The sequence below is a fragment of the Elaeis guineensis genome, chromosome 4, assembly GCF_000442705.2.
Source record: "Elaeis guineensis isolate ETL-2024a chromosome 4, EG11, whole genome shotgun sequence".
Lineage (NCBI taxonomy): Eukaryota > Viridiplantae > Streptophyta > Magnoliopsida > Arecales > Arecaceae > Elaeis > Elaeis guineensis.
The window spans coordinates 7,268,769-7,280,104 of NC_025996.2; the positions used below are offsets into that span (position 1 = coordinate 7,268,769).

Here is an 11,336-nt window from a genome sequence, read left to right on the forward strand (position 1 = left end):
TTTGGATGGTGATATTCAAACTGCATTGATTGAGTTAAAAATATTCTTCTAAGAACTGTGTTATAGAAAATTGAAGATTAACTCACTTAAAAAATTTGAGAAAGATATCGTGCTCATTTTTTGTAAGTTAAAAAAAAAATTCATCATTATTTTTTGATATTATGGTACACCTGACTATTTATCTACCAAAAGAAGCTCTTTTGACCGGATCGGTACATTATCAATGGATGTATCTTATTGAAAGATAAAAAAATTATACGTACTTTATTATATTAGTTATAAGATGTAAATATATTTCTAAAATTTAAATTTATTTTTATTTATAGATTTTTATGTACCCTAAAAAAGTATGTACGCAATAAAATACGGCCTGACGGGTCTATAGTGGAAGCATACGTAACTACGGAGTGTGTCATATTCTGCTCGATGTATCTTGATGATATTGAAATAAGATTCAATCATACAGATTGTAATGCAGATTGTGAATGGGGTGATAATGAACTGATACTATCCATATTTAAACAAACAGTTCGATCCATTGGTGGAAGGAGATATAAATTTATGGATGTAAACGAGCTATTCAAGGCATACTTCTACGTTCTAAAAATTATAAAAAAACTAAAGATTTCATTGAGTAAGTACCATCTTAGCATATTGTTTAATATTCTAAGTAATTTTTTTATGTCGATGTAAAATTAAAAATCATGACTTGTTGCAATAAGTACAAAAGTATACTATCTAGAGAGAATAATACGGATGCTGATGATTGATATAGGAGAAAATTTGCAAAATGATTTAGAGACCTTGTAAGTTGCACTAGTAATACGTTATTTTTAATAATTATAGAAATAATTATTTGAACCAACATAATTTTTTATGTTATGGTGTAAATGAAATATAAGTAGTTAAATAAAGAAGATGGTGCGATCGATGAGTTGTACAATTTAGCATGTGGCTCGGATCAAAGGGTTAACCACTACGCATCCTGTATCATTGGAAGAATAAGATTTCACACAAGAGAGCTTGAGATACGAACCCAGAATAGTGAGATTGCTACAATAGGATATGGAGGAGAAGAAGAGATTGAATATTATGGTGTACTGATGAATATTATAAAATTGAAGTATGGGTCTAGTAATTCTGTATTCTTATTTCAGTGTGAATGGTGGGATATTAGCAATAAAAAAATTGATATTCATATCCATCCATATTTTATCAGTATTAACTTTACACGAATATGATACCAAATGAGCCGTATATATTAGCAACTCAAACGAAATAAATAATATATTTAAAAGATCTAAAGTATCGAGATAATTGAGATATCGTATAAAAAATAATACCTAGAGGCGTATATGACATACCAACCCAACTAAAGATAGATTAAAATTCAGATTTACACGAAGATGAAGCTTTTCAAGAGAAAGAACAAACATTAGCTGAGTTTCTTATTGATGAAGAACTTATAACAACTCCTTTGAATAGGGCTGATCTACCGTCCAACAAAATTGAAGCTGATTTTGTAGTTAATCTTGATGAGTCAAAGGATGACGATCGGTTCATAAATGACGATGAGATAGAAAATGATACATTAATCGATTATTATGATTCGGAGGAGGACCTACACATCAAGGAAGATACGAATATTAATGAGTGGATCTATATTCTTTGTTAAATCTTCTCTTGCAATAATGGTATGTGATATAATTCTATTCATTAGAATGTAATTTATTTTTTACTATTATTGTTCAATATTATATTTATTTATATGTCAAAAATTACAGGTATGGCATCAGGAGATAGACAACGACGTTCGCGTTCGTAGCCTATCCTTGAGGCTGAGGCGCCTTCACCCATTTTCACTATCACACTAGCAGAGTCACCAAAGGGTCTTGCACTGATAGATCCCAGTGAGGCAAGTCTGAGTGAGGCAGGTTCGAGTGATATTATTATATTTTTTATATAATAAAATTTAATTTTTTTATTTGGATAGCTATCATACTAATGATTTATTTATTGTTGTTTCAGGTCAGTCTCCATCGATGGTGAGGCGAGGGCGAGGTCCATCGAAGAACCTCACTCTAGAGCATTGGAGATGCAAGTACCCAAGACAGCATCTCCATATTGAGATGTCATCCGACTACACCAGGCCCATTAGGGGATGGTGCGAGCCATGGCAGACCGAGCTGGGCATCATATGCCGCAGCTATGCCTTCGTGATGCTTTTCAATTGGCATTACATTATAGGACTCAGAGAGAGATTTTCTACACCCAGTTACAAGTAAAATAAATTATACTGTAAATATTTAATTAGCACGGTATTCTTCTAATATTTGTTATTGGCAAAGTGTATTTAACATTATTGATTTTGAAGAGGATCACATGCGATGAGCTGTGGATGCTCATTTATGCTTGCATTTCAAGGAGTATCACCATCGCATTCATCAGCACTGGTACCATGTGATGCAGGATCATGGGGTGGAGGCAGCATGGCAGCGACCATATGACAACATCACTATAGATGATTGGGCTCTCGTATGTCGGTATTACGATGATCCGGCATATCAGGTTACACATCCATTTTTTTTTTTTAGAGTTTAATGATTGAATCATTTATTCTTAAATTCAGTTTGTTATCTACTAATTTGATTGCTAACTATACAAAAATGATGTGCCCAGAACACCGCGAATCGGATGAAATAGACCATGTCGCATTGTGGGAGTTCGAGGTCATTCGCTCGTCATATGGAACATATGGTAAGTAATTTCTAATTAACATATTTTAACTCTCTAACTATTTAAAAAATTTTAATTAATTATTCTCAAATTACAGAGATACAGAAAGTGGGAAGCTTCCTGATAGGATTGATATCTACCAGCGAACCCACCAGTGACGGTCATGGGAGTGGACGATGGAGAGTCAGGAGCTTTTTGTAAGTTTTTCTAATTATTTTTTTATTCATAGTTTAATTTTCAGTATAAAATTAAAATAGTTATAACTTTAATTTTCAGGATCGTATGATAGGCATCAGATCCCAGCCTACCCTTAAGGATTCGACCGCACCCACGGATGATAAGATCTATGATCAGGTGCTTGGTATGAGGTCCTATTATATTAGGGGTCTAGGGCAAGGGATCAGTGCTCTCTCATCCTTATGCTCGTCCAAGGTTAACATCCATGCTGTCTGCGATATTCGGCTGGCGGAGTTATAAAGGTAAGCTACTGAGGATCGACAGTGAACTGAGCAACGAGCTAATGAGTTGGCTGCATGATCGACGAGTACCAACTGCTCCAAACCCAGATGATGGAGTGGATGATGCAGATAGAGCGGATGATGTAGCTGATGAGGCAACAGCAGACCAGTTCGAGCTCTTCCGAGTGCTCTCCTTTTCCAGCCCGTTCTCCTTCTATAAATGCTGACACTTGACGGGCTATTTATGTTACTTTTTATTTTTATTTCAGACCTCTTATAATTTTAATTTAATTTAATAAAATGATAAAATTTATTTATGATTTTATTTATAAATTTTTTATTTTTATTTTATAGATTACAAATAAAAATATTATGAATACAAATTAAAAATATATTTTCATAAATTATTTTTAAAAAATTATGAATAAATTTTTAGCTTTGGAATTATTTTTGACAAAATTTTGGTAAAATTCTATTAGCGACGAAAATAATTGATCGTAAATAATTTTTTTAATAAATTTAAAAATATTAAAATTTTATATTAAATTATTAGCAACGAAAATAGTTTCATCGTAAATAATTGCTAATTTAGTAGTGATAAAAAATTCAGTCGGCAATTGTCGTATTTACGATGAAATTTTTACGTCGCTAATATTTTTTTTATAAATTTGAATTTCATAAAAATTTTTAATTAAATTAATAGCGATAAAAATATTTCATCATAAATAATTTTTAAAATTATTTTTTATTAACGATATAATAATTTTTCACAAATTATTTTTTTAGGATGAAAATTTTTTATCGCGAATAGTTTTCAAAAAAAAAATATTTTAATGATGAAATTTTTTATCGATTATTGACGACAAAAAATTTTTTTTCATCGTAAAAAATTACCAACGACGTCATTGTTTACGATAAAATATCAGTATCGATAATTTAATCACTAATAATTATTATCAATAAAAATTTAATATTAGTGATGAATTTTTTATATTATTAATATTTTATTCTTTTTTTTTTTTTTTTTTTTGATCTTCTTGGTTGCGTTTGTACTCGTAATGCATGGGTGCCTTATTTTATCAAAAAAAAAATCAAATCCTCCGGCATGCACCCTCTTTTCTTCCTCCATCTTTCCGTACACAATTCTTGTCGGACGTGGCTAGCATGGCCGTCATCCCATCAGTATGGTGAGCAACGAGGGAGGCGTACGTGCTCGGATGGACGCCTCCTCCCCTATCTTTCCTCTTCATCCCTCTCTCTTCTCTCTCCCTCCCCCCCTCCCTCTCTCTTCTCCCTCCCCCCCCCCCCAATCTCTCTGTCACCCTCTCACTATGGTTGGCCGAAAAGGAGAGCCAACCTGTCCACCCTCCTCACCGATGGCTGCCTCAATGCCGACACCCACATCATTCCGTCTTTCAAAACTCTACTTGATGCCTACGACTTAACTAGCAGACATGATCTGATTTGAAATATTATTAAATCAAATCAATAAATTACTGTTTATCAATTTTACAAATCAAATCAGATTATTTTGTTGCTCAAACTAGACCAGTCTAGATGAATTATGATTTTAATTTAATTAATAATTTGATATATTATAATATAAAAAATAAAAAATTATAAAAAAATATATATTTTAATCAAATAAAAACTGAAAAATTGAAATTAGCAAAATATTCTAATGTAATCATGTATCTATAAATACAATGCAATGCAATGGTGGCAACGTGTAACTACTATTTTTATTTTTTATTTTTTAAAAAAATTTCTCATATTATAATTTATGATTTGATCTGATCTAATATTTTTACAAAATCAGATAAGATCATAAAATTATTTTATATAAAAATTATAAATAAAATCAGATTATTTTAATTTTCAAATCAGATCATACTAATAAAAATAATTTAGCCTGATTCAATTAAATTGTTTGAACCATTTTGTGAACACCCTAGTTGGGAGACGCATAAGGGATTCACATTCAACTAAACTAGTAATACTCTATTTCAACATACGATTTTGGAATACTACCGGCCCTTGAATTGGATGACCTGGTGTTCTCTTCTGTGTCCGGTAATAAGCTAGACGATCTTTCTTCTCCGAAAGGAAAACTACCCGCTTGTATCCCAAGCGTAGGTCTCTTCAACTCACTCAGAAAAAGCAGAGGGCAAATTTTAAGGTTACCAACGGAAAGCAAGAAGTCCTTGAATTATTACCATTACTAATCACACAAGCTCACATAAATACCAGAACATCACAAATATTCGTCCTAGACAAATGGATGACAGTCACCCACCCAAGACTCGAAACAATCTTAAGAGCAAGCTTTATTGCACCACCAAGGAAATCCTCAAAACAGGAAGGGTAACTAACCAAAACAGAGTACAAAGAAACGATGGCATCACTAGCTTCCAAATAAGTTTCCGGTATCGGGTGCTCCTTGACCGGGGGAAAGATTATTGGAGGCTTTTCTTGTAGAAATTTGGCTCGAGAGGGAACTGGAACTTTGGGTGAGGATGGCAGAAGGGAGGGAGCTTCGGAATTGGAGGAAGTGTGAATAAGAGGGCACTTGGGGTGTGGATGGTATAAGGGATATGAGGCGGCGGCTTGGGGATTGGAGGAAGTTGTTTCTAGCTTTGGAATTGGAGGATGTGGCTACTTAGGAACCGGCGGGGATGGCTTCTTTGGAACCGGCGGGCATGGCTTCTTGGGAGGCGGGCATGGCTTCTTTGGAACCGGCGGGCATGGCTTCTTGGGAGGCGGGCATGACGGGGGGCATGGCGGCGGGCATGGCGGGGGGCATGGAGGCGGGCATGGCGGGGGGCATGGCGGAGGGCATGGCTTTTTGGGAGCCGGCGGGCATTTCTTGGGAGCCGGCGGGCATGGCTTCTTGGGAGCCGGTGGGCATGGCTTCTTTGGAGGCGGTGGGCATGGCTTCTTGGGCGGGCACGGCTTCTTTGGAGCCGGTGGGCATGGCTTCTTGGGCGGGCATGGCGGCGGGCATGGAGGCGGGCATGGCGGCGGGCATGGAGGCGGGCATGGCGGTGGGCATGGCGGCGGGCATGGCGGGGGGCATGGAGGCGGGCATGGCGGTGGGCACGGCGGCGGGCATGGCTTCTTGGGAGCCGGTGGACATGGCTTCTTGGGCGGGCACGGCTTCTTGGGAGCCGGTGGACATGGCTTCTTGGGCGGTGGGGGACACGGCTTCTTGGGCGGCGGGCACGGCTTCTTGGGAGCCGGTGGGCATGGCTTCTTGGGAGCCGGTGGACATGGCTTCTTGGGCGGCGGGCATGGCTTTTTGGCCGGTGGCGGTTTGTGGACTGGGGTCGGTGGCTTTTGGGGTGTACGCAACTTGGGAGGGAGCTTGAAATGGAATACCGACGTGCATGTCGATGAGAACGACAGTTTCCCCGCTGCCACAACAAATGTGTGTTTTCCACTCTCTTTAGATTTCAGCACGATCTTAGATTGATCCACTCCATTATTGTCAGGGCAAGGAGCTTCAGAGTGACTGCGGAGCTGCGCAAAGCACTCATCCTTCAGCTCCCCATCATCACGGAGGATGCCGCTCGGCAGTTGTACGTCGAAGCTTCCACTCTTGTCGAGCAAACCTACACCTTTGGTCTCGTAGAACCCATTGCCAGTTTTGCATTGGATGGCTACGTGAAGCCCTGCTTGAAGAAATGCACCAAATATCACACTTTAGCTGGTTCAAGTGACCCAGTGATTTAAGATGTTAAAAACTAGCACTGCAGTAAGAGATGCACCAAGTATTCCACTCTTGATCTCGTTAGTAGCAGTTTGATCATAGTATTTTAGAGGTAAAATTATAAGAAGGCTTGTTATTTCAGTTAATAGCGTTGCTTGAAAGACGTACCTTTGAATGCTTCCTCGTTCTTGATACTTTTCTGTGCACAATCTAAGCATTCACTGTTGCCGATCACGGCAACGGTTCTTTCTGTCTGTGGGGTAGCACTGGAGAAGTTGGATGCCAACAAGACCGTGCAGAGACCCAACAAGAGGCTTCTTAGAAGTGGAGGAGATTCCTTGATGGGAGCCATCCACTTGTGGAAAGAAGACGAGGAATGGATGAAGCTGCCAGCTTCTACTTTGCCGGAGCGTTCAGAACGCACCGTGTCAGTTTATAGTTGGAGTTTTTACCCCCCATTTGGAACGAAGGATAGATCAGTAAAAGGATATATGGGCAAGAAAGGATGGAAAAGGGTGGGTAGATTTTCCATCCATCCTTTCATATGTTTGATAATATATGCAAAGATGGATGATCATGATTTTCTTTTTTATTTGACATAGGAAGAAATGAGAGGATTTATGGATGAATCTATAATTATATATTAAATTAAACTAAATTAATTAGTTTATGAATTAATTATACATAAATCTATTTCTTATTTGTTCCATCCATTTTTTATTATATCTCTCTAATTTAAAAGATTACAAATTGGTGAGTCAAGATGGATAGATAATTCTTATTTTTTATCTATTATTTTTAAAATTTTTTGAATAAAATGATGAATGAGGACCATCTACCACTCCAATACTATTTATTTTCTCTCTCATGATCTCAGCCGAATACAAGATAAAGAATGCCGACACTTTATAAAGTTTTTTCTCATGAGCCCACGAATTAAAATAAGAGAGCAACCTTAATAGCGATAGTTTTGGTGGTTTGCCTAATAAATGTTCCCATTGATTTAAACCTCCTGCCTCCCTTAATTCTGTCTTTTAGCAAGATTTTTTTGCTCCTAGGAAATGCCAAGTAGCCAAATTATGCCCAGAATTTTGTGACCCCTTCCACCCTATGATCATCTCACTTCATTCATCGATCTGACTATTTGGTAAGACTGTAAAGTTACATTTGGTAGCTGGCAATCTATATCCAAATCACTGACAATTTAAAAAAACCCCACCAAATTATCATATTTAGTATATTTTTTGAATTGGTAATCCAGATTATCAGATAATCCAAATTACCTTCTATGAGGTAATCTAGATTACTAAGAAAAGAGGTGGCTATCCATATTACCATTACCTTGGTAATCTAGTAATATTTTTTTAGGATAAAAATATCTTCAAAAAATCTCACGGTCTTCTTCCTCACGATGGGCAGCGAAAAGAGAGAGGGCCAAAACCGACACCCTCCTCTACATTTCCAGCTGGCAACGATCGGAATCCAGCCGATCAGCGGGCTGCCGTTGTCTCTTTGATGGCAGCCACCGGCAATCAAGGAGAAACCGTCGGTCTATTGAGATTCGGTGGTCTCCACATGGAAAGAGGGGCTACGGGGGCAACGTAAGTAGTCAACGGGCAGTGCGGGTGGCCACAGGACAGCACGGGGGACCACGAGGGTGGGATGTGGAGGACTGGCGATGCGAGCGAGGGCGACAGCATGGGTTGGGTGAAGACGACAATGGAGGTGGCTGCGGAGGACATGGGGTACAGATTCACCGAGGGGCCAAGAGACGGTGCAGAGGGTGATGCGGACGATCGGAGGGCTGAGCGTGTGCCGGAGACCCAACTACCGAGCGACCGGGGGCGGACGGCCAAGGGGCCGGGGGTGGGATGGCCAGGGATTAGGGGGGTTGTAGAGTGCGAGGGAAGAAGAAGGAAGAAAAAAAATAAAATTACTAAAAATAATTAATATATTATATTATATTATATATTATATATGATATATAATATATCATATATAATATATTATATATTATATTATAATATATTATATATTATATATATAATATATTTTAATATACTATATATTATATATTATAATATATATATATATATATATAATTTATTCTGAAAAATTAAAAATTTTAAACATGAGGTGTGATTTTTAATAAATTTGATTTAATACACTAAATGTAATTTAAAAAATTTTTCTCTCAACAGTGACAAACAGAGAAGCATCAGTTTCCGAGATCATATATGCTGCCCATGTTCTGCTCCAGCATATGGAATATCCAGCGAGTTCCTGCTTCCTGCGTTCTATGTTAGATGAAGAACCTTTTGACTTCGGCCTTGTGGTATATAAGGAAGCACCAAAGTATTTGCCTATACAAAATTCACTCATTCCTTTTACTGCTCGGAACATAGTTTGGTAACTCACCATTTTGAACCTGGTCATAGATATGTGTACTTTAGACGAGATCAAATTCGGGACAGTAAAAAGGACACTGTGAGTGACAGTACCATCCTACGGTTAAGTAGGAATGTGTCGCATTACTTATTGAGGTTAGCTGGACTCCAATTTTCAGTGCTTTTACTTTAAACGTAGGTCAGATTTGAGTTAGTCCTCTGTAAAGGGTTTCTTCCTTCAAATGTGACCATCCCATGCTTGTCATTTTAAATTACTTATCTATTTAGTAGAATTCATCAGTAGCTAGTTTTGCTCATGGAAGGACTTTGCGTTTCTACACCCCCACCGCGCGCGCCCCCCCCCCCCAAACAAAAAAAAAAAGGACTTTGCGTTCGTGACATATGGTTGTTTTCTTCAAGCCATTTGGTATACAACCGTGGCAAATGTTAAACTGATTTGTTTTGTTATTGCCGTTTTTACTTCCTTTTTTTTTTGGGTTGGTGGACGGAGAGCCCTTTTCTTAAGTAATATAAAAAAAAATTTAATTATCAAAATAATTTAAATTTAAATTTATTTATCAATTTGATGCAGAAATAATAAAACATCATTTTGAATAATATTTTATTATTTTTAAAAACATCATTCCAAACGACGTTTTTAAAAACGCCATATCATTTAGCACTTTTAATTATTCTCCCAAAAAAAAAAATAATAAAAAATAATAAAAAATTTTAAATTAAAATTTTAAATTTATAAAAAAATAAAAATTATAATTTTGATAAAAAAATTATCATTTCAAATTAGTATCCTCATTTCAAATTATCTTTTAAAAAAATTTAAAAAATAATTATAAAAAAATTAAAAATATCATAAAAAAATATTGAAAAGAAATAGAAATTATAATTCAAAATATTAAAAAAATAAAAATTTTAATTCAAATAAAAATCATCATTTCAAATTACAATCTCCTTTTGAAATTAATTTTTTAAAAAATATCATAAAAAATTAAAAAATTACTAAAAAAAGAAAAAAAATAAAAATTATAATTTTGAATAAATTTTTAAAAATAAAAATTTTAATTTTAATTAAAATAAAAAATAAATTTAAATTATTTTCTTTATTTAAAATTAATTTTTTAAAAAAATATGTAAAAAATATCTAAAAAAATCTTAAAAATTTTAAAAAATAAAGAATACCATAAAAAAAATGAGAAAGAAATCAAAAAAATAAAAATTATAATTTTGAATATAAAAAAATAAAAATTTTAATTTTAATTTAAATAAAAACTATCATTTCAAATTACTTTCCTCATTTCAAAATATCTTTTTAAAAAAATATCTGAAAAAAATTATTGAAACAAAAATAAAAATATCATAAAAAAAGAATTTAAAAGAAATATAAATTATAATTCTAAATTTTAAGAAAATAAAAGAAATATAATTCTAAATTTTAGAATTATAATTTATATTTCTTTTAAATTCTTTTTTTATGATATTTTTATTTTTTTTTCAACAATTTTTTTCAGATATTTTTTTAAAAAAGATATTTTGAAATGGAGAAAGTAATTTGAAATGATAGTTTTTATTTGAATTATAATTAAAATTTTTATTTTTTTATATTTAAAATTATAATTTTTATTTTTTTTAATTTCTTTCTCATTTTTTTATGGTATTCTTTATTTTTTAAAATTTTTAAGATTTTTTTAAATATTTTTTTACATATTTTTTTTAAAAAATTAATTTTAAATGAAGAAAAAAATTTAAATTTTTTTTTATTTTAATTAAATTTTTATTTTTATTTTTAAAAATTTATTCAAAATTATAAATTTTATTTTTTTATTTTTTAATAATTTTTTAATTTTTTTATGATATTTTTTTAACAAAGTTAATTTCAAAAGGAGATTGTAATTTGAAATGATGATTTTTATTTGAATTAAAATTAAAATTTTTATTTCTTAATATTTTGAATTATAATTTTTATTTCTTTTCAATATTTTTTTATGATATTTTTAATTTTTTATAATTATTTTTTTTAGTTTTTTTTAA

The 11,336-nt window shown here is 33.9% G+C and overlaps 1 protein-coding gene across 1 annotated transcript; it reads right to left on the minus strand.

The window, feature by feature from the left end:
* Positions 1-5,497: 5,497 nt before the first annotated feature.
* Positions 5,498-7,412, minus strand: LOC140857104 (uncharacterized). The gene is made up of 2 exons (XM_073255447.1): positions 7,072-7,412; positions 5,498-6,865 (listed from the first exon to the last, which is right to left on the minus strand). The coding sequence occupies exons 1-2, from the start codon at positions 7,253-7,255 to the stop codon at positions 5,850-5,852; spliced, it is 1,200 nt and encodes a 399-aa protein (XP_073111548.1). The 5' UTR covers positions 7,256-7,412; the 3' UTR covers positions 5,498-5,849.
* Positions 7,413-11,336: the final 3,924 nt, after the last annotated feature.